General features: G+C 37.4%; 1 protein-coding gene across 4 annotated transcripts in view; it reads left to right on the top strand.

The window, feature by feature from the left end:
* Positions 1-24,305, top strand: part of STAG1 (STAG1 cohesin complex component) — a 407,390-nt gene that overhangs the window by 265,793 nt on the left and 117,292 nt on the right. For all 4 annotated transcript variants that reach the window (XM_034957447.3, XM_034957449.3, XM_034957448.3 and 1 more), the window contains 4 exons: positions 1,570-1,693; positions 5,333-5,431; positions 6,478-6,557; positions 13,996-14,103. In XM_034957447.3, coding sequence (XP_034813338.1) covers positions 1,570-1,693; positions 5,333-5,431; positions 6,478-6,557; positions 13,996-14,103 — 411 coding nt within the window. The remainder of the gene's footprint in view (positions 1-1,569; positions 1,694-5,332; positions 5,432-6,477; positions 6,558-13,995; positions 14,104-24,305) is intronic.

The following is a 24,305-nucleotide window of genomic DNA, read 5'->3' as shown; positions in this document are numbered from 1 at the left end:
TTTTATTCTCATAGTAACTGTGAGCTAGGTGGTATTATTACCACTATTTTAGAGATGAGGAAACCTAAGAAAAAGGGAAATACCCAAGGTCACACAGCTAGTAAATAGCAGAACCAGAATTTGAACTCAGTATGTCTTCCTCCAGAGCCTGTACTTTTAGCCACTATGTTGTACAACCTCTCCATGAGAAAAAGATACTATCAAAAAATGTAGGAAAACTAAAGGTTGTAATTGGCAGTATGGCTTGGGAAGAGAATGTTTTCCCTGTTTTTATCCTTAAGCAATGACAGGAGCCTAGAGAGAACTGAGACTTATTAGAGCAAGGAATTTTGTCACCAAAGAGAAACTAAGAAAAGTGCCTTAATTATCATTAAAATTTTAGCTAAAATGATAGATTATTGCCTTTTGTAAATTGGATAATTAAAAATTACTTAAAATTTTAACATTTGTGAATGGTAAATCAGAAACCTTGAAGATTGATCTACTAAAGAAAATTAGGATTTATGATATTATAGTTAATATTTTTTTCTTAAAGCTAAGGCTAATAACCTTGTGATGAAAGATTATAAAAGTGTTAACATTGTATTTGTTTACAATTCACAGAGATTGTATAGTAGGAAAGTCATCCCAGGAGGGTTATATTGGATGCTTACTTATGGTGAGGTGAAAAGCCATCTAGGCAATGAGCCAGAATTCTGACTTTTGGGGTTGTTCTGCCATGACTTCACAGTATTGTCACCAAGATGGTTACCATTGTCACTAGAGGTGGATTCTTCCCTCTGTCTCAGCCTAAAAAATAAATTATTACAGATGAAAGACCTGTGCCTTGAATAAAGTGGGCTTTTCCTTTTAATTCATTACATGTGTGCTAGCTTATAAAGATTCCCAGTTCTGGCCGGTCACAGTGGCTCATGCGTGTAATCCCAGCACTTTGGGAGGCTGAGGTGGGTGGATCACTTGAGGTCAGGAGTTCAAGACCACCCTGGCCAATATGATGAAACCCCATCTCTACTAAAAATACAAAAATTACTCAGGTGTGGTGGCTTGCACCTGTAGTCTCAGCTACTTGGGTGGCTGAGGCAGGAGAATCACTTGAACCTGGAGGCAGAGGTTGCAGTCAGCCGAAATCATGCCACTGCACTCCAGCATGAGCGACAGAGCAAGACTCCATTTAATAATAATTTTTTAAAAAAAGATTAACAGTTCTTTTGAGAAACATTATTCTGTACTTGGATGTTGTGACTCTGATTTTCTTAGAAAGTTTAACATGTTTCTTGGCTCTGTAATAGTTGTGAGGCTCTCAGAAAGCTCCAAATGTCATTGTCTAGGCCAGTGAAAATAGAGTAATTGGGTCAAAATAGTTTAATAGAAGCTTTTTTTTCCAGTTTGGTATTCGTAGTGTTTATTTTATAGAAAACATGAAAAACAGAAGATACTTAAGTTGGAGGCCATTCAGAATGCAAATATATACAAACAGCATTAGAAATATTTATTGCTTATGGAAAGCGAGTATGAATGCATTCTAGCTTTGTATATTAATTCGAGATTGTCTTTTTTTTCTCTCTCTAGTGATGCTATTGCTGAGATTAGAGCCATTTGTATTGAAGAAATTGGAGTATGGATGAAAATGTATAGTGATGCCTTCCTAAATGACAGTTACCTAAAATATGTTGGCTGGACTCTTCATGACAGGGTAAGTTACTCTGTTCTAAGCTTTGATGGAAGTTATGTTTGTCTCAGTACTAAAATGCTAGGAATCAAAATGACAGTAGTTGATTTTTCAGGAGTTGTAATCATGTGGAAATTTTAAGATGATGCAGCTGAATAACTATTTACTTGATGATTGTGATGAAACTGGAAGCATTTGCCCAGGGGTGAAGACCCTATCTTGTTTAGTTACAATATTGTCTTGAACCAAGTTTGACAACCTGGTATATATAAAGTTTTCAGAGAAAGAAAATCATTATATTCTTTTTCTAATTGAGAATCAAAGGAGATTTCTTTTTTCTTAATATATAAAAACTAAGCTTTTTTTTTTTTTAATTTTCTAGGACCATATCATAGTAGAGTGCTTTATCAGACTTGAATAGATTTGTTGGATTTTAGAATATTTGATCTAAAAATCTAATTCTGCCTTCTGACTTTAAAAGGAATCCCTCATATAAGTAATCCTGAATAAGTAATCCTTAGAATAACCATGGGTAGGAGTGATAAGTTATTGGAATTTGGCCAGGTGTGGCATTTACGTACTGTAATAGAAATAATATTAGAGTATATTAGAGCCCCAAAGTAGAGCAGTTACCATAAAAGCAACTGGAATTTTCATTCCCATTATAAGTTATTTTACAGTTTTCTGAAGTATTTTTCATGAATACTACCTTATTTAATTGTTAAGAAGTTCCTGTGGTGACTTTACAGAGAACAGCTGTCCTCAGCCTTTTGCCCATCCATTGTTGATCCTTTCATTATATATGTTACATAATACTTTTGTTTGCTTTCCCCCTGTCTTGCCCCCTGGAATACCATATTCATTGAGCAAGTTCCATAGATCCCTATGGGTTGCCCTTCAGTTACTGCCTATTGCAATTATTGTGTTCCCACCCCCCTTGACTGTGATGGTCAGGAGAAGCTATGTTCTCTCTGCTCTTCTGGGATCTTCACATCTCCATTGCTGCTGGGAGCCAAATTTTCCATTTAGTCTGTGCTGAGATTTGTCCTTAGTCTGATGACCAGGAGGAAGGTCTGTGTATTATATCAAGACAAGGGCTACTAGCATTGTCCTATAGGCACCTGCCTTATTTGAGGCTTCCAGGTAGTCTTTCAGCAAAGGATGGAGTAAGGAGGAAACATACTATCCTCTAACAAGTGGGCATGAGCCATATTTTCAGGCCTACAAATTCAGAGGAAATGGGGAGTTCAAGATTCTCACTGCATCTACCCAGGTATCCTTTAGACTTCACTTTTTTCATATCATAACTCTTATTTTGACATAAGAGACTTGCCTGGGATTCAGAGTTCTTAAATTCTGTCACACTTACAATTTAGTGCTAGGCCTGGTCTTTAGTATCATCAGTTCTCTATCTAAAGGAAATAAATGTTTCCAAAGAGGCAACACTTGGCTTTGAACTGGTGATGAAACACCCTGGCCCTGTCATTTTCTCTTTAGCCTTTCAGTGACACTTAGCAATAGCCACTTAACTTCACAGTTTTTACAGTTACTATTTGCTCTGCTCCCTCCAGTGTAGAAATGTTGTACAAGTTAATGCACATCCACTTTCAACTAAAAGTGAAAATCCTAACAAACTGCTGTCCTACATCAGGAGCTATCAAGACTTCATCTACCACCATTGAGTCTTACCTCATAGCAATCCAGCCTTCAGTAATCCAATCCCAGAATCCCATTATTGAAATCTGATTCCCAGGACCACTCTTGGTTCCAGCTCTCATAGATCACATTCCCTGGATGCCAAGCCTGAGTTGGGGATTTTTGTGCTGGTGATGTTGCGAGGTTTGTACTCTCAAGAGTAACCTGTTGGCTGGGCATGATGGCTCACACCTGTAATCTCAGCATTTTGGGAGGCAGAGACAGGCGGATCACCTGAGGTCAGGAGTTCGAGACCAGCCTGGCCAGCATGGCAAAACCCTGTCTCTACTAAAAATGAAAAACTTTGCTGGGCATGGTGGTGGGCACCTGTAATTTCAGCTACTCGGGAGGCTGAGACAAGAGAATCACTTGAACCTGGGAGGCGGAGGTTGCAGTGAGCTGAAATCACACCACTGTACTCCAGCCTGGGTGACAAGAGCAAGACTCTGCCTCCAAAAAAAAAAAAAAAAAAAAAAGGAACCTATAAAAAAGTGAGGAAAGTATGACAAAGCAGGAAACAGACTAATGAAAATGTGGTTTCAGGAGAAGTCTAATCTCAACCTGATCTCACAGGGAGATTTGGAGAGTAAATTGTACCTTAGAGGGTATCCTGTACAGAAGCAAGGAGGCTGGGCTGTTTCACCTCTGTATCTTTGTTTACTGGCTATGGGTCTCAACCTGGGCGAGAGAAGGGAAGTGGTTGGGAGAGGAAAGATGGAGCATAACCTCCTAGGGGTCTGTGTGCTAGGAGGTTCTAGTAAACCGTGGTCCATTCTCCAGAGAAAGATAGAGATATTGAACCATTAGCAGTTAACACTGGCAGACACTGAAGAATTAGCCCAGTAAAGGGGACCTGGGTAGGGCATCAGCAGCACCTGCCACAGGCACTTCAGCTTTCTCTTGTGTGCTAGGGACTTACCAACAAATGTTACGTTATCTCATAGCACATCTCATGGTATGCTACTGTAGGTTTGAATCAGCTTACAAAAGAGTGATTATGCATCTCCATAAATGAGTTCATTGACATCTCATCGATAATATTGGCTATGAAGGCACTATTTACATTAAATAAATCTGCAAAGAGAACAGATCAGAACCCTATTCCTCAGAGCTCTTTGTTAAAACTTTTACCAGCATATCTCTGCACTTAATCCCTACGATAATTTTATAAACAAGAAACCTGAGTATCAGGGTGATTAATAATATACTTAACATCTTGCATGTAGCTAATAAATTGTATAGAATTGGAACTAAAATTTAGTTGTATCTGATTCCAGAACTTGGTCTCCTACTGTTACAGCACGTAGCTTCTTTCAGAGGATAGAAACTAATCCCCTTTAAATCTTTTGAGAGACTTGTCTAGATTTCTAGGTGATCCTGAATGCATTTTGATCATCAACATCCTGTACACCAAGTTGATGACTTTATTAAAGACATTCCACTAATAAATAGCACTCCCAGGACTCTTCATGTATCATTTTGCCTCTGTTTTAAACATTGTGCTATTTCTGTTTTGCTAACTGCTGTCCCTGGAATATAAATTGAATCCAGTAAATATTTGTTGCATGGATAAATGATGACCATTTTGTATAAAAATCAGGTTTTTCCACAGAATTATTCAATAATTACATAAAGGGCAAATAAACATACTTTTCCCTAATTATAGGTTTAAAATTCTCTCTTTGTGCCTCTGGATGACGTGGGTTATACCACATGTTGAGTCAGCGTTGATAAATATTTAAAATAGGCATAACTTACTCTCAAGTAACTAAGGTCTTTTCAGTGAATTTTTTTTTTTTTTTACATATAAGGGCAACACACACTATACAATTGTTCAGTCTCATCCTATGTTGAATTACAATATGCAGTAAGTCAAATGTTTAAGCTAAATTTTAGTCTTCATATAGACTTGAAAATTGTAGTATGGAATTGACTCCTTCTGTTGTGCTTTTATTTGTATTTCTGAAGCAAGGAGAAGTCAGGCTGAAGTGTTTGAAAGCTCTGCAGAGTCTATATACCAATAGAGAATTATTCCCCAAATTGGAACTATTCACTAACCGATTCAAGGTAAGCATCAAGAATGATAAGCTTATTTAATTTTTCTCTTTACAAATGCTAGTTACAGCTAGTTTAGCAAATTACATTATCATACAAGTGTTTAGTTCATATTCTTTATTACAGCAGTCCCCAACCTTTTTGGCACCAGGGACCAGTTTCATGGAAGACAGTTTTTCTGTGGACCAAGGTGGGGGTTGAGGGGATGGTTTCGGGATGATTCAAGTGCATTACATTTATTGGGCACTTTATTTCTGTTGTTATTACATTGTAATATGTAATGAAACAATTATACAACTCACCATAAGGTAGAATCATTGCAGCCCTGAACTTGTTTTCCTGCAACTAGATGTTCCCATCTAGGGGTGATGGGAGACAGTAACAGATCATCAGGCATTAGATTCTCATAAGGAGCACACAATGTAGATCCCTTGCATGCGCAGTTCACAGTAGGGTTCATGTTCCTGTTGTTCCTATTGACAATCTAATGCCACTGCTGATTTGACAAGACTTGGAGCTCAGGCAGTAGTGGGAGTGATGGAGAACAGCTGTAAATGCAGATGAAACTTCACTGGCTCACTTGCTCCCACACCACTAACCCCTTGCTGTGTGGCCCAGTTCCTAACAGGTTACAGACCAGGATTGGGGACCCCTGCTTTTACTACATGTTCTTTAAATAAACCCATATGAAATTGATAAGTGAATCTCTGCTTTACAAAAGATATTACCATGAGTTCTTATTTATTACCTTTGGAAGAAGGCTCACCTGCTTAAAATTTTCTTTACAGCTTGTTATAAAGATAGTAATTTTGTATGTTAAGGCTTCCTTGACACAAGGTTTAGGGAACAGCAATTGTTGAGAAAGATTTTAAATTACAAACATTTATACTAACATCCCCTTTGTGTGAGTAGGACTACAATACTGCAGTTTCAAGAGTAAAGCTTTTTATTTAACCTGTCATTAGTATTGCATATATATCCCAGAATACATTATATTAGATCTGTCCCAGCTTATTTTCTGTTCATAGTTGGTTTGTTTTACAACTTTTTTTCCTCAGGATCGCATTGTATCAATGACACTTGATAAAGAATATGATGTTGCTGTGGAAGCTATTCGATTGGTTACTCTGATACTTCAGTAAGTAATATCCATTACTATTTTAACTTTATTGATATTTTAATACCTTTTCCCCAGGATTTTTAATGTCCTATCTATATATAGTCCTTATGTATATGTTTATCATTTTAGGTTCAACTTTTACATTTTAAGGTTAGATTTAAAAAGTGTTTTCTGTTTTATTCTATTTTTGTTTTTTATTTTCACTATTGTTTACTTCTTCCACATAAAAATTATCTTATGCAGCCTAGAGAAAATACCAATGATGTAACTTACCTTTCTGTTTAAAACAAAGCAGGCCCAGTATGTTGGCTCCTGCCTATAATCCCAGCATTTTGGGAGGCCAAGGCGGGAGGATCACTTGAGCCCAGGGGTTTAAGACCAGCCTGGGCAAAAGGGGAGACCCTGTCTCTACAAATGATTAAAAAAATTAACTGGCATGGTGGCACATGCCTGTTGTCCTAGCTACTTAGGAGGCTAAGGTGGGAGGGTCGCTTGAGCCCAGAAGGTCAAAGCTGCAGTGAGTCATAATGGAGCCACTGCATTCCAGCATAGGTTAATATAGCAGGACCCTGTGTCAAAAATAAATAAATAAATAACTCAGAAAGAAGACTGCAAAAGGAAGAACCCTCAAAGGGACAGTTTCCCAAATAGGCTTCTTTTTAATGATACAGAAGTAGAAGAAAAAAATAAAGCAATTAAATTGTCTCACTAATGATAGAGATTTCAAAATAATAATGTTATAGCTGTATTTCTGCAGGTTTGACTAAAAACTAGCAAGAATCTATGTGAGAGAATATATCCTAGCAAAGTCATACATAACAAATCGTCCTCTCCCTACTTTGTGATGGTACATCTATCACGAACTAAATATCTATGCAGGGATCTGCTGTTGTTTGAAATCCTTTTACATTTTGGCTCTAACACCATGCTCTTTATTATTGTGGCTTTATAATATATCTTCTAAATATAGGGTCATTTTCTCCTCTTTGTCTTTTTTTTCAAAATCTAGTTACCTTCTTGTGTCTGATTTTTGTTTGATATGAATTTTAAAAATATACTTGTCAAGTGCCTCAAAAACTTTGCCTGGAATTTTGAATATTAGAACTCCATTGACTTCTATGATGAATTTAGGAGAGTTTAAAGTACTTTGCTATGTTGTATCACTTATGCATGAAAATGCTGGAATTCTCATCTTTTTTAAAGAGAAGTATTCTTACTATATTTCTCATGCTGGAGTGTGTTAACAGATGTGATCATAGCACATTAAAACTGCTAACTCCTGAACTGAGGTGATCCTCTTTTTTTTTTTTTTTTTTTAATTTAACTTCTGGGGTACATGTGCACAACGTGCAGCTTTGTTACATATGTATACATGTGCCATGTTGGTGTGCTGCAACCACTAACTCATCATTTACATTAGGTATATCTCCTAATGCAATCCCTCCCCCCTCCCCCCACCCCACAACAGTCCCCAGTGTGTGATGGTCCCCTTCCTGCGTCCAAGTGTTCTCATTGTTCAATTCCCACCTGTGAGTGAGAACATGCAGTGGTTGGTTTTTTGTCCTTGTGATAGTTTCCTGAGAATGATGGTTTCCAGCTTCATCCATGTCCCTACAAAGGACGTGAACTCATCCTTTTTATGGCTGCATACTATTCCATGGTGTATAGGTGCCACATTTTCTTAATCCAGTCTATCATTGATGGACATTTGGGTTGGTTCTAAGTCTTTGCTATTGTGAATAGTGCCGCAATAAACATATGTATGCATGTGTCTTAAAGCAGCATGATTATAATCCTTTGGGTATATACCCAATAATGGGATGGCTGGGTCAAATGATATTTCTAGTTCTAGATCCTTGAGGAATCACCACACTGTCTTCCACAATGGTTGAACTAGTTTACAGTCCTACCAACAGTGTAAAAGTGTTCCTATTTCTCCCCATCCTCTCCAGCATCTGTTGTTTCCTAACTTTTTAATGATCGCCATTCTAACTGATGTGAGATGGTATCTCATCGTGGTTTTGATTTGCATTTCTCTGATGGCCAGTGATGATGAGCATTATTTCACGTGTCTGTTGGCTGCATAAATGTCTTCTTTTGAGAAGTGTCTGTTCATATCCTTCGCCCACTTTTTGATGGGGTTGTTTGTTTTTCTCTTGTAAATTTGTTTGAGTTCTTTTAAATTCTGGATATTAGCCTTTTGTCAGATGAGTAGATTGCGAAAATTTTCTCCCATTCTGTAGGTTGCCTGTTCACTCTGATGGTAGTTTCTTTTGCTGTGCAGAAGCTCTTTAGGTTAATTAGATCCCATTTGTCAGTTTTGGCTTTTGTTGCCATTTCTTTTGGTGTTTTAGACATGAAGTCCTTGCCCATGCCTATGTCCTGAATGGTATTGCCTAAGTTTTCTTCTAGGGTTTTTATGGTTTTAGGTCTAACATGTAAGTCTTTAATCCATCTTGAATTAATTTTTGTATAAGGTGTAAGGAAGGGATCCAGTTTCAGCTTTCTACATGTGGCTAGCCAGTTTTCCCAGCACCATTCATTAAATAGGGAATCCTTTCCCCATTTCTTGTTTTTGTCAGGTTTGTCAAAGATCAGATAGTTGTAGATGTGTGATATTATTTCTGAGGGCTCTGTTCTGTTCCATTGGTCTATATCTCTGTTTTGGTACCAGTGCCATGCTGTTTTGGTTACTGTAGCCTTGTAGTATAGTTTGAAGTCAGATAGCGTGATGCCTCCAGCTTTGTTCTTTTGGCTTAGGATTGTCTTGGCAATGCAAGCTCTTTTTTGGTTCCATATGAACTTTAATGTAGTTTTTTCCAATTCTGTGAAGAAAGTCATTGGTAGCTTGATGGGGTTGGCATTCAATCTATAAATTACCTTGGGCAGTATGGCCATTTTCACGATATTGATTCTTCCTATCCCTGAGCATGGAATGTTCTTCCATTTGTTTGTGTCGTCTTTTATTTCATTGAGCAGTGGTTTGTAGTTCTCCTTGAAGAGGTCCTTCACATCCCTTGTGAGTTGGATTCCTAGGTATTTTATTCTCTTTGAAGCAATTGTGAATGGGAGTTCACTCGTGATTTGGCTCTCTGTTTGTCTGTTACTGGTGTATAAGAATGCTTGTGATTTTTCCACATTGATTTTGTATCCTGAGACTTTGCTGAAGTTGCTTATCAGCTTAAGGAGATTTTGGGCTGAGACGATGGGGTTTCTAAATATACAATCCTGTCATCTGCAAACAGGGACAATTTGACTTCCTCTTTTCCTAATTGAATACCCTTTATTTCCTTCTCCTGCCTGATTGCCCTGGCCAGAACTTCCAACACTATGTTGAATAGGAGTGGTGAGAGAGGGCATCCCTGTCTTGTGCCAGTTTTCAAAGGGAATGCTTTCAGTTTTTGCCCATTCAGTATGATATTGGGTGTGGGTTTGTCATAAATAGCTCTTATTATTTTGAGATACGTCCCATCAATACCTAATGTATTGAGAGTTTTTAGCATGAAGGGTTGTTGAATTTTGTCAAAGGCCTTTTCTGCATGTATTGAGATAATCATGTGGTTTTTGTCTTTGGTTCTGTTCATATGCTGGATTACATTTATTGATTTGCGTATATTGAACCAGCCTTGCATCCCAGGGATGAAGCCAACTTGATCACGGTGGCTAAGCTTTTTGATGTGCTGCTGGATTCGGTTTGCCAGTATTTTATTGAGGATTTTTGCGTGAATGTTCATCAGGGATATTGGTCTAAAATTCTCTTTTTTTGTTATGTCTCTGCCAGGGACATAACAGGGAGAGTTAGGGAGGATTCCCTCTTTTTCTGTTGATTGGAATAGTTTCAGAAGGAATGGTACCAGCTCCTCCTTGTACCTCTGGTAGAATTCGACTGTGAATCCATCTGGTCCTGGACTTTTTTTGGTTGGTAGGCTATTAAGTATTGTCTCAATTTCAGAGCCTGTTATTGGTCTCTTCAGAGATTCAACTTCTTCCTGGTTTAGTCTTGGGAGGGTGTATGTGTCCAGGAATGTATCCATTTCTTCCAGATTTTCTAGTTTATTTGCATAGAGGTGTTTATAGTATTCTCTGATGGTAGTTTGTATTTCTGTGGGATCGGTGGTGATATCCCCTTTATCCTTTTTTATTGCGTCTATTTGATTCTTCTCTCTTATCTTCTTTATTAGTCTTGCTAGTGGTCTATCAGTTTTGTTGATCTTTTCAGAAAACCAGCTCCTAGATTCATTGATTTTTTGAAGAGTTTTTTGTGTCCCTATCTCCTTCAGTTCTGCTCTGATCTTAGTTATTTCTTGCCTTCTGTTAGCTTTTGAATGTGTTTGCTCTTCCTTCTCTAGTTCTTTCAATTGTGATGTTAGGGTGTCAATTTTAGATGTTTCCTGCTTTCTCTTGTGGGCATTTAGTGCTATAAATTTCCCTCTACACACTGCTTTCAGTGTGTCCCAAAGATTCTGGTTTGTGCCTTTTTTCTCATTGGTTTCAAAGAACATCTTTATTACTGCCTTCATTTCATTATGTACCCATTAGTCATTCAGGAGCAGGTTGTTTAGTTTCCATGTAGTTGAGCAGTTTTGAGTGAGTTTCTTAATCCTGAGTTCTAGTTTGATTGCACTGTGGTCTGAGAGACAGTTTGTTATAATTTCTGTTCTTTTGCATTTGCTGAGGAGTGCTTTACTTCCGACTATGTGGTCAATTTTGGAATAAGTGTGATGTGGTGCTGAGAAGAATGTATATTCTGTTGATTTGGGGTGGAGAGTTCTGTAGATGTCTATTAATTCCGCTTGGTGCAGAGCTGAGTTCAATTCCTGGATATCCTTTTTAACTTTCTGTCTCATCGATCTGTCTAATGTTGACAGTGGGGTGTCAAAGTCTCCCATTATTATTGTGTGGGAGTCTAACTCTCTTTATAGGTCTTTAAGGACTTTTTTTATGAATCTGGGTGCTCCTGTATTGGGTGCATATATATTTAGGATAGTTAGCTCTTCTTGTTGACTTGATCCCTTTGCCGTTATGTAATGGCCTTCTTTGTCTCTTTGTATCTTTGTTGGTTTAAAGTCTGTTTTATCAGAGACTAGGATTGCAACCCCTACCTTTTTTTGTTTTCCATTTGCTTGGTAGATCTTCCTCCATCCCTTTATTTTGAGCCTATGTGTGTCTCTGCATGTGAGATGGGTCTCCTGAATACAGCACACTGATGGGTCTTGACTCTTTATCCAATTTGCCAGTCTGTGTCTTTTAATTGGAGCATTTAGCCCATTTACATTTAAGGTCAATATTGTTATGTTTAAATTTGATCCTGTCGTTACGTTATGATGTTAGCTGGTTATTTTGCTCATTAGTTGATGCAGTTTCTTTCTAGCATCCATGGTCTTTACAATTTGGCATGTTTTTGCAGTGGCTGGTGCTGATTGTTCCTTTCCATGTTTAGTGCTTCCTTCAGGAGCTCTTGTAGGGCAGGCTTGGTGGTGACAAAATCTCTTAGCATTTGTTTGTCTCTAAAGGATTTTATTTCTCCTTCACTCATGAAGCTTAGTTTGGCTGGATATGAAATTCTGGGTTGAAAATTCTTTTCTTTAAGAATGTTGAATGTTGGCTCCCACTCTCTTCTGGCTTGTTCAGTTTCTGCTGAGAAATCCACTGTTAGTCTGATGGGCTTCCCTTTGTGGGTAACCCGACCTTTCACTCTGGCTGCCCTTAACATTTTTTCCCTCATTTCAACTTTGGTGAATCTGACAATTATGTGTCTTGGAGTTGCTCTTCTCAAGGAGTATCTTCATGACGTTCTCTGTATTTCCTGAATTTGAATGTTGGCCTGCCTTGCTAGGTTGGGGAAGTTCTCCTGGATAATATCCTGCAGAGTGTTTTCCAACTTGGTTCCATTCTTCCTGTCACTTTCAGGTACACCAATCAGACGTAGATTTGGTCTTTTTACGTAGTCCCATATTTCTTGGAGGCTTTGTTTGTTTCTTTTTACTCTTTTTTCTCTAAACTTCTCTTCTCACTTCATTTCATTCATTTGATCTTCAGTCACTGATACCCTTTCTTCCAGTTGATCGAATTGGCTACTGAAGCTTGTGCATTCGTCACGTAGTTCTCCTTGCCATGGTTTTCAGCTCCATCAGGTCATTTAAGGACTTCTCTACGCTGGTTATTCTAGTTAGCCATTCGTCTAGTCTTTTTTCAAGGTTTTTAGCTTCTTTGCGATGGGCTCCAACTTCCTCCTTTAGCTGAGAGAAGTTTGATCGTCTGTAGCCTTCTTCTGTCAGCTCTTGAAAGTCATTCTCCGTCCAGCTTTGTTCCGTTGCTGGTGAGGAGCTCTGTTTCTTTGGAGGGGGAGAGGCGATCTGATTTTTAGAATTTTCAGCTTTTCTGCTCTGTTTTTTCCCCATCTTTGTGGTTTTATCTACCTTTGGTCTTTGATGATGGTGACGTACAGATGGGGTTTTGGTGTGGATGTCCTTTCTGTTTGTTTGTTTTCCCTCTATTTTCTTAGCCTCACAAGTAGCCGGGATGGCAGGCATGTACTGCCATACTCAGCTGGATTTCTTTTTTAAAATACCATTAGGTCTTATAGGGTTTAATTTTTTCGTAGAGGTTATGCATTAGTTAGTAGGTTAATTCTGAAATGCCTTATGCTGTTTTTGTTAGAATAGTATTTAGTATTTTCTGCTTGGTTATTGCTGAGGAAGAGAACCTTTAATTTTTGTGTTGGTCTAATATGTGGACCCTATTTGAGCTCTTATTCTGAGTCCTAGAATGCATTCTAATACTTTGTTGATTTTGTTGGTTTTAGTATGTATATTATTATATAACCTGCAAACAATTTCAGTTTTGTCTCTTCCTTTTCCTTTTTTTTTTTTTTTTTTTTTTTTTTTGAGGCAAGAGTCTTGCTCTGTCCCACAGTCTAGAAGAAGGCCAGGCACAGTGACTCACACCTATAATCCCAGCATTTTGGGAGGATGTAGCAGGTGGATTATCTGAGATCAGGAGTTAGAGAACAGTCTGCCTAACATGACGAAACCCCGTTTCTACTAAAAATACAAAAAATTAGCTGAGCGTGGTGTTGGGCACCTATAATCTCAGCTACTCAGGAGCCTGAGGCAGGATAATCAGTTGAACCCGGGAGGCAGAGGTTGCAGTGAGCCAAGATCATGGTGTTGTACTCCAGCCTAGGTGACAGAGCAAGACTCTGTCTCCAAAAAAAAAAAAAGCTGTAGAAGAATTGTGGGCATTTTATTTTCTTCTCGTTGAATCTGTATTTTCTGAATTTTATATTATTGTCTTTTATACTTAAAGGGGAAACATTACTTTCAAAGTAAGATAAAAGATGAGACAACAATTATTAAGTCTTGAACTTTATAATGAACTTTAGCAAGTTTAAATAAAAGTAGAAAGGAAAATAAACATTTGCTTTAGATCAGATGTTACTTTCTGTATTTTTCAGTGGAAGTGAAGAAGCTCTTTCCAATGAAGACTGTGAAAATGTTTACCACTTGGTGTACTCGGCACATCGCCCTGTTGCTGTGGCAGCTGGAGAGTTCCTTCACAAAAAGTGAGCTAATTATCTTTGAAAACAGGTTCTACTTTTCTATGTTGTTTTCTTGTTGTTTTAGAGTTTGTAGAAGAGAGTAATAGTGACTGAACACAGTGCTGAAAATGTCCATCTGATACTCCGGGGGCTATAACAGCCTCACAGCCTATGTACATGGTGAATCACAGCCTTCAGGATGCTGTACCTTGTGACATACTCCTTTTTTCTGAAATGTGAGAGGATGATTCTCAGCTAGATGTGAGTGGAGATTGGAGGAATGCATGAAATTTATAAAAGCTAACATAATTGATAATTCATCACACTAGTTTTTTCTTTAAAATTCTGAGGTCTGATCTTACTTTCTCAACATTTGTAATCTCAATTTGAAGCAGTATCACCTTTAAAATGCCTTCCAGATTTTAATTTTTTTTCATTCTTTCCATTATGATGATTTTTTTTTTTTTTTTTTTTTTTTGAGACGGAGTTTCGCTCTTGTTGCCCAGACTAGAATACAATGGTGCAGTCTCGACTCACCACAACTTCTGCCTCCCAGGTTCAAGCGATTATCCTACCTCAGCTTCCCAAGTAGCTGGGATTACAGGCATGCGCCACCCTGCCCAGCTAATTTTGTATTTTTATTAGAGACAGGGTTTCTCCATATTGGTCAGGCCGGTGTCGAACTCCCGACCTCAGGTAATCCGCCCGCCTCAGCCTCCCAAACTGCTGGGATTACAGGCATGAGCCATCACACCCGGCCATGATCAGGATTATTTTAATCAGTAATTCATAGTAATTCTGAAAGTTTTATATATATATAGTTGCAGTTTAATTTTTTTAAACCTTATTTTTTTGTAAAGCATAACGTTAATGAGAGTGTATGCATGTAAACATTTAGGATGTACATTTTTTAGCGTGATTTACTGTATATGTTCTATAATTGATTAGTAGATTAACTCATTCTTTAAATCATTTTAAAATATATATTATATATAAGTATATATTATATATAAGTATATATGTATATATAAGTATATATGTATGTATATATAAATATATATTTATATATGTATGTATATATGTATATATGAATATATGTGTATATATGTATGTATATGTATATGTGTATGTGTGTGTGTGTGTGTGTGTGTGTATATATATATACACATATACACGTTTTTTGTTTTTTTTTTAGAGAGATGGGGTCTTGCTATCTTGCCCAGGCTGGTCTTGAACTCCTGGCCTCAAGTGATCCTCCCACCTCAGCCTCCCATAGTGTTGGGATTACAGGCATGAGCCACTGTACCCAGTTGATTAATTCATATTTAAAATATAAACATATTCTTGGTTATAGGTGTGTATCTTTTTGCTTTGTTTTGTGTTTTGGGTTTTTGTTCATGGATTTAAATTACTAGCTTTGAATAATATTCACAAGTGATTTTAAAAGTTTATTATGTATTCTAACTTCTTCTTATGCTGAAGTACAAATATAAATCATGGACTAGGCAACTGCTGTGCATCAGTGACTAACTTTGATAATGAGCAGGCCTGGTCCTCTCTCCAGTATCTGCATTCAGTGCTACAATAACAAATTGTTCTCTACTCACTTGTACCTCTCAAAGTGAGAAAAGTTATTTCTGTGTAAGAAATCTCTGTTAAGAAAGAAACCAGCTACTTACTGGGCATGCTGGCAAAGAAAATGAAGAGGAAGAAAGTCAAGGTTTTCAGGCATGACTTAAAATAATATTGCGTTTCCTAGTGACTCTGACACCTCTGGCTAGTAGAATAATGCTGATTTTATATTTATCTTTGGATGTTGTCTGTCACTGATACCAAGAATGTACTGTAGTCTTTCTTTTTTCAGCATTATTTTATTCTAATTAGTCTCTATTCTCTACTTGTCAAAGAACTTTGTGGTTTTAGAAATAATTCGTTGCTTCTGTAGTTTCAGAGAGAAAAATAAACTTATGAGATCGGTTCTCTGTATAATAGAAGCCATAAACTGGTAACTCTTGAGTTAGAAAAAGTCTTAGAATATACTTATTTTATGTCTGTATTATATTTTTCTATGTTTGAAATATTGGCTAAATTTTTTATACTTTTAAAAATTGATAAATGCATATTTATAGGGTACATGTGATATTTTGATGCATGCATCTAATGTGTAATGGTGAAATTAGGTAAATAGGATATCCATCACCTCAAATATGTATTATTTCTTTGTGTTGGGAACTTTCCAAATCTTCTATTAATAACTATTTTGAAATATTCCATAAATTATTGTTAACTATAGTCACCCTACTGTGCTATCAAACACTAAAACTTATTTCTTCTAACTGTATTTTTGAACCCATTAACCAACCTCTCTTTATTCCACCCTCTGGTAGCGATCATTCTACTGCCCCTCCAGGAGATCAATCTTTTTTTTAGCTCCCACATAAAAGTGAGAACATGAGATATTTGTCCTTCTGTGCTTTGCTTAATTCACTTAACATAATGTCATCTAGTTCCATCTGTGTCACTGCAAATGACAGGATTTCCTTTTTATGGCTAAATAGTATTCCATTGTGTATATATATCACATTTGTTTATCCATTCAAACGTTGGTGGACACTTAGGTTGATTCCATGTATCACTACTATGAATAGTGCTGTAGTAAACATGGCAGTGCAGATATCTCTTTGATATGCTGATTTTTTTCTTGTAGATATATACTTAGCAGTGGAGTTGCTTGATCATATGGTAGATATTTTTAGTTTTTTGAGTAACTTCCATACTGTTTTCCACTGTTGCTGTACTAATTTACATTCCCACCAACAGTGTACTAGCATTCACCTTTCTCTGCATCCTGGCCAGCATGTTATTTTTTTGTCTTTATGATAATAGCTATTGAAAATGAGGTAAGATGATATCTCATTGTGATTTCTTATTTGCATTTTCTTTATAATAAATAATGAGAGCACTTTTTGTATACCAGTTGGCCACTGGTATGTCTTCCTTTGAGAAATGTCTGTTCAGATCATTTGCCCATTTGTAAATTGGATTGTTTTCGTTTTTGCTAAGGGGTTGTTTGAGTACCTTATATATTCTGGTTACTAATCCCTTGTCAGATGAATAGTTGGCCAATATTTTCACCCACTCTGCAGGTTGTCTCTTTATTGATCCCTTTGCTGTATAGAAACTTTTTTGCTTGATATAATCTCATTTGTCTGTTTTTCCTTTTATTGCCCATGCTATTGAGGTCTTGCCCCAAAACTCTACCCAGACTAATATTCTTAAGAATCCCCAGTGTTTTCTTTCTCTCTTTTTTTTTTTTTTTTTGTTTTTTTTCAAGATGGAGTCTTGCTAGTTAATGGAAATGGGATTGACTTCTTGACTTCTTTTTCAGATTGTTCACTTTTGCTGTACAAGAATGCTACTGATTTTTATGTTAATTTTGTATTCTGCTACTTTTCAGAATTTATTAGTTCTAACAACAATTTTTTGGGCAGAGTCTGTTTTTCTAAATATAAGATTATGCCATCCACAAACAAAGATAATTTGACTTCTTTCCAATTTGGATGTCTTTTATTTCATTCTCTTGCCTAACTGCTCTGACTAGGACTTTTAGTACTATGTTGTATAAAAGTGGTGAAAGTTGGCATCCTGGTCTTGAGTTCTTATGGGAAAGGCTTTCACCTTTTCCCCATTTAATGTAATTGTAGCTGTGGGTTTGTCATATGTGGACTTTATTATTTTGAGATGTGTTTCATCTTTGCTAGTTTGTTGAGAGTTTTTATCATGAAGGGGTGTTGATTTCTTTCAAATGCTTTTTCTCTGTTGAGAGGGTCATATGAGTTTTGTCTTTCAGTCTGTTGATGTGATGTATCACATTTACTGATAATGCATATGGTTAAACTATCTTTGTGTCCCTGATATAAATCCTGCTTGATTATGGTACAGTACCTTGTTGATATGTTGTTAAATTTGGTTTGGTAGTTATTATTGAGAATTTTTACATGCATGTTTACTAGGGATATTGTCTAATAGTTTTTGTTGTTGTTTTGTTGTTGTTATTTTGTCTTTGTCTGGTTTTGGCATCAGGGTGATGCTGACCTTGTAGAATGAGCTTGGAGGTATTCCCCTATCTTCAATTTTCTGGAATAGTTTGAGTAGAATTGGTGTTAGTTCTTCTTTAAATGCTTGGTAGAATTCTGCAGTGAAGCCATCAGGTACCGGGCTTTTTTTTTTTTTTTTTTGGAGACTTTTTATTAGTGCTTCAGTATCATTAATTTTTATTACTGCTTCAATATCATTATTGGTCTCTTCAGGTTTTCTTTTTTGAGACGGAGTTTTGCTGTTGTTGTCCTGGCTGGAGTACAATGGCGCAGTCTCGGCTTACTGCAACCTCCACCTCCTGGGTTCAAGCGATTCTACTGCCTCAGCCTCTCGAGTAGCTGGGATTACAGGCGCTTGCCACCATGCCCAGCTAATTTTTGTATTTTTAGTAGAGATGGGGTTTCACCATCTTGGCCAGGCTGGTCTCAAACTCCTGACCTCAGGTGATTCACCCACCTTGGCCTCCAAGAGTGCTGGGACTAAAGGCGTGAGCCACCGTGCCCGGCAGTTTTCTATTTCTTTATGGTTCATTTATGTTAGGTTGTATGTGTCCAAGAATTTATTCATTTCTTTTAGGTTTTACATTTTGTTGGTATACAGATGTGTATAATAGTTTTTACTGATCCTTTGTATTTCTCTTGTAACCATTGTAATGTCTCTTTTTCTGTCTCTGATTTTATTTATTTGGATATTCTTTTTTTTTTTTTTTTTTCAGCTAAAGTTTGTCCATTTTGTTTATTTTTTAAAAAACCAATTGTGGTTTCATTGGTCTTTTGTATTTAGTCTTAATTACATTTATTCTCTGATCTTTATTATTCCTTTCCTTCGGCTAATTTTGGTTTGTTTTTTGATGTTGTTGTTGTTGTTGTTGTTGTTTTTGTGTGGGTCTTCTAGTTCCTTGATACCTTTCATTATTGTTGTCTGTTTGAAGTTTTGCTAGTTTTTTGATATAGATACTTATTGGTATAAACTTTCCTTTAGAACTGCTTTAGCTGTACTGTACTTCACAGGTTTTAGTATGTTGTGTTTCTATTTTCTTTTCTCTCACGAAATTCTAAAATTTCTTCTTTGAACCATTTGTTGTTCAGGAATGTGTTGTCTAATTTACATGAACTTGAACAATTTCCATTCCTTCTGTAATTGATTTTTAGTTTTATTCCATTATGGTTAAAAAAGATACTCAATATGCATTCAATATTTTAAAATCTATTGACTTCTTTTGTGACCTTGTAGCCTGTCCTGGAGAATATTTCATTTGCTACTAGAAAAATGAGTATTCTGCAACTGTTAGATGGAATGTTCTGTAAATGTATGTTAGGTCCATTTGGTCTAGAATGCAATTTAACTCCAGTGTTTCTTTGGAAACATTGATTCTTTTTCCGTCTGGATAATCTTCCCATTGCTGAAAATTGCACGTTGAAGTCCCCTACTACTCCTATTATATTGCAGTTACTCTCTTTCCTTATGTCTTAAGTTTTTAAATATATTTGTGAGGGTCAATATTGAGTGTAGAGATATTTATAATTGTTATATCCTCTTGTCATATTGACCCTTTTACCATTGTAAAATGGTATTCTTTGTCTTTTTTTCTTTTCTTTTCTTTTCTTTTTTTTTTTTTAAGACAGAGTCTCGCTCTGTCGCCAGGCTGGAGTGCAGTGGCGCCATCTTGGCTCACTGCAACCTCCACCTCCTGGGTTCAAGCAGTTCTCCTGCCTCAGTCTCCCGAGTAGCTGGGACTGCAGGCACGTGTCACCACGCCTCGCTAATTTTTGTATTTCTAGTAGAGACAGGGTTTCACCATGTTGGCCAGGATGGTCTCCATCTCTTGACCTTGTGACCTGCCCACCTCAGCCTCCCAAAGTGCTGTGATTACAGGCTTGCACCACCGTGCCTTGCCTTCTTTGTCTTTTTTTAATCATTCTTGACTTAAAGTCTATTTTATTTGATAACAAATATATCCACTTCTGTTACATTTTTGGTTTCTAAGTGCATGAATTATCTTTTTCCATACCTTCACTTTCAGTCTGTGTGTCTTTATAGATGAAGTGAGTTTCTTATGGCATAATATAATTGGGTCATGTTTTTTTTTAATCGTTTCAGCCACTTTATATGTCTTTCAATTTGACAATTTAATCCATTTACCTTCAGGATTATTATTGATGGGCATGTGTTTACTATTGCCATTTTGTTGCTTGTTTTCTGGTTGTTTTGTAGATCCCATTGATTTTTTTCTCTCTCTCACTGTCTTCCTTTTAGTTATCTAATAATATATTTTGATTGTGTGCTGTTTATTTCTGGTGTATCTATTATAGACATTGCTTTGTGATTACACTGAGGCTTGTAAAAAATATCTTGTAGTTAAAACAGGTTATTTTATGTAGGGCATGGTGGCTTACACCTGTAATCACAGCACTTTGGGAGGCCAAGGCAGGCAGATCTCTTGAGGTCAGGAGTTCAAGACCAGCCTGGCCAACATGATGAAAGCCTGTCTCTGCTAAAAATATAAAAATGAGCCAGGCGTGATGGCAGGTGCCTGTAATTCCAGCTACTTGGGAGGTTGAGGCAGGAGAATTGCTCGAACCTAGGAAGCAGAGGTTGCAGTGAGCTGAGATTGTGCCACTGCACTCCAGCCTAGGTGACAGAGCAAGACTCACTCTCAAAACAAAACAAACAAACAAACAAAACAGAGAAAAAAAACACAGAAAAAAATACAGTTTATTTTAAACTTATAATGACTTAACTTTGATTGTAAAGTATCATAAATAAACTTTACACTTTAACACTGCTCCCCTCCCATGTTTTGGCTTTTCTGTGTTTCAATTTACATTTTAAAAATTTTGCTTATCTCAGCAATTGTTGCAGTTTGTTTTGGGGTTTTTTTGTTTGTTTGTTTGTTTTTTGTTTTTGTAGAGACAGAGTTTTGCCATGTTGCCCAGGCTGGTCTCAAACTCCTAAGCTCAAGCGATCCTCCCATCTCGGCCTCCCAAAGTTTGGAGATTACAGGCATGAATCACCATGCCTGGCCCCAGTTGTTATTTTTAATAGTTTTTTCTTGTAGTCTTCATGCTTAAGATATAAGTCATTTACTTGCCGCATTTTAAAGTACTCTGAATTTTTTTCAGTTTTCTTACTTTTACCAGTGAGTTTTATACCTTGAAGTTTTCTTGTCACACATTAGTGTTGGGGTGATCAGACCCAACAGCAGGCCGTGGGGGCTACGAAGTCCAGCAGAGTCAAAGGAATGAGAAAAGACAAGTTAAGAATGAGTGCATAAAGTGGGTCCAGGGGGCCAACGCTGGTATGGAGGCTGCGAAGGCCCCGAGCTCTGGGAGCCCAACACTATTTATTGGTGATCAAAGAAAGAAGCAGGTGGTGAGGACGTTTGGATGTGGGGGTAAACAGGTGAGGACATGAGGACGTAGGGGTAGAAAGGTAGCGGTGCATCAAGCGTTATCTGTGACAGTTTACTATTTTCTTTGATGCATATAAAATATGCTCTGCTGCTTGAGATAATGGAGAACATGTTTACGAGCCTGGGAGAGCAACCAACAAGTCTGCGCACATTCCAGAGGCGACGAGGGGTTTTATGCTCTGAGCCCTGGATTCCATCCAAGCCACGAGGGGTTTTATGCCCTGGGCTTATATTTGTGGTGCGGCAGGGCAGCCTTCCACCCTTTGGCACAGACTTTGGTGTTCCAAAGGCCATGAGGGGTTTTAGACCCTGGACCCCGGACATTTTCCAAGACTCTTTTATATTATGACAGACAAGCCAATCCTGCCTGAGCTTTTCTGCCAACACATTAGCATTCGTTTCTTTCAAATTGAAGAACTCCTTTTGGCATTTTTTATAAGGCAGCTCTGGTGTTGATGAATTCCCTCAGCTTCTATTTGTCTGGGAAAGTCTTTATCTGTCTTTCATGTTTGAAGGATATTGTTAGGTACAGTATTCTTGGATAGCAGTTTTCTTTCTTCAAAACTTTGAATATAGCATCCCAGTCTATCCTGACCTTCAAGATTTCTGCTGATGAATCTACTGAAAGCCATATAGGAGCTCCATTGAATATGATATGATTCTTTTCTTTTGATGCTTTGAATATTTCTTCTTTGTTCTTGATTTTTGTTAATTTGATTATGATATGCCTTGGGAAATTCCTCTTTGGGTTGAATTTGTTTGATGACATCTGAGCTTTCTGTTCCTGGATGCTGTTGTCTTTCTCCAGATTTGGGGAATTTTCAGCCTTACTCTTTTAATATGCTTTCCAGGCCCTTTTTCTCTCTCATCTCCTTTGGGAATGCTAATTTTGCAGAAGTTAGTTTGCTTGAACGTGTCCCATAATTCTCATAGGCTTTTTAAATTCTTTTTTTCTTTTTGCTCTTCTGACTAGGTAATTTCATAAGTTCTGCCTTCAGGCTTACTAATTCTTTCCTCTGTTTGGTCAAGTTTGCTGTTGAAGCTTTCTAGTGAGTTTTTCACTTCAGTTATATTCTTTATTTCTAGGATGTATATTTGATTTTTAAAAATTGTTTCTATTCATCATATTTCTCATTTTGTTTTTCAAATTTGATTTAGTTTTCTATTTGGATTTTTTGTGTGTATGTAATTCCTTAAAATTCTTTTTAAGAGGATTACCCTGAATTGCCTGTCAGACATTTCATAGATCTTCAGTTTTTCTGGATCTGTTGCTGGAGCTCTGCTGGTTTTGTTTGGTAGTGTAATATTTCCCTGACTTAAGTTGATGCTTGTGTATTTGAAGAGATAGCTACCGCTTCCACTTTTTTGCAAGTTTTCTTTGGTAGTGTTAGACCTTTACTTCTTAGTTTCAGAACTTGAACCCTGGCCTCTTGTTTTTTTCTTGGTCTGGCAAGAACTTATAGTGGAATTTAAACAGTATTCCAGAACCAAGTCACTGCACTTCTGTTCTTTCTCAGTCTGGTGAAGACTCTTAGTACTGGAGCTTAAACACTTCCCTGGAACTATATTGCTGGCCTTACATTATTTCCCTACCTGGGAAATCCTTAAGTGGGTACTGCAACTTAATCCTGACCTTTTAGTTGTTTCCAGGCCAAGGAAAGACTTTATACAGTCACCTGGGCTTTATGGAAAATACATCTAGGGATTTGATCCTTCCCTTGGATTGTGCCCCTTGCAGTGCTTTTGCACTGGCCACTCCCTTCAACATGGCATTCCCACTGGCCAATGTGCCGAGTGGCCGCCAAGATCCGTGCACCAGTTGCTGTGATGTGCACCAGTTGCTGTGATCAGCACCCTATTCTTTCTCCCCAGTTCACCCCAGGTGTTTCTGGCCTCCAGGCACTCCCAGTGGTTCCGTGGGATGGAACTGGAGTGGGCTTCTTGCAAAGATGCCCAGACCAGCAAGGAGAGCAGTTTTCCACTTCTAATTCCCTCTTACCAGAATCATGGGTCTAGGGAAATTCTCTTTGAGTTTTGCCAGCTTGTAGGGAGGGGGCAGTTGGCACAGTGTGAAATGACTGTTTCTCTTACTAATCATAGTTTCTTGATTCTGTGGGCCCAGAGGGTTTCTCCACTTCTCTTCAGAGTTCTAGCATATTCAGGGTGGTATCCTTGTGTTTGAATAGTTTCTGGTTGTATCTTTGTAGGGGGAGTGATGCTCGGCAATCTTCTGTTCCACCATCTTGCTGATATCACAACACAAAAAAAAGTTTTTATTAGAATATCTGCCACAGAAATCCAGAAGGATAAGCCTGCATTAGTTTTTGTTTCTTTGTGAAAATCAAGCCAATTCTTATGCAAATGAAAGCTTCACTCCATAAATGTTTTTTAGGCCCGTGTCTTGGAGAAACTTGCAGTTTGATGACTTGGTTAATGATCTCTTTTATCATTCTTCCATCATTTAATATGGTGACTTAGAAAATCTTAAATAAGCTACGGTGTATCCCCAGGAGTTCCATGATCAGCTTTCAAAGATACATAAATGTACACATCCACACACGTATAGTGTCTTGTAGTCTAGTCATAAGCTATTCACAATATTAACCAATCATCCAAAAAGTAGTAAGATCTGTCTGAAATGAATGTTTTACTACATCATCAAAAATTCCACATTTTAATACTCAAAATTTAAGCAAATTCCTCAATACCTTATTTA

The sequence above is a fragment of the Pan paniscus genome, chromosome 2, assembly GCF_029289425.2.
Source record: "Pan paniscus chromosome 2, NHGRI_mPanPan1-v2.0_pri, whole genome shotgun sequence".
Classification (NCBI taxonomy): Eukaryota; Metazoa; Chordata; class Mammalia; order Primates; family Hominidae; genus Pan; species Pan paniscus.
This window is presented reverse-complemented; position numbering and strand designations above follow the sequence as displayed.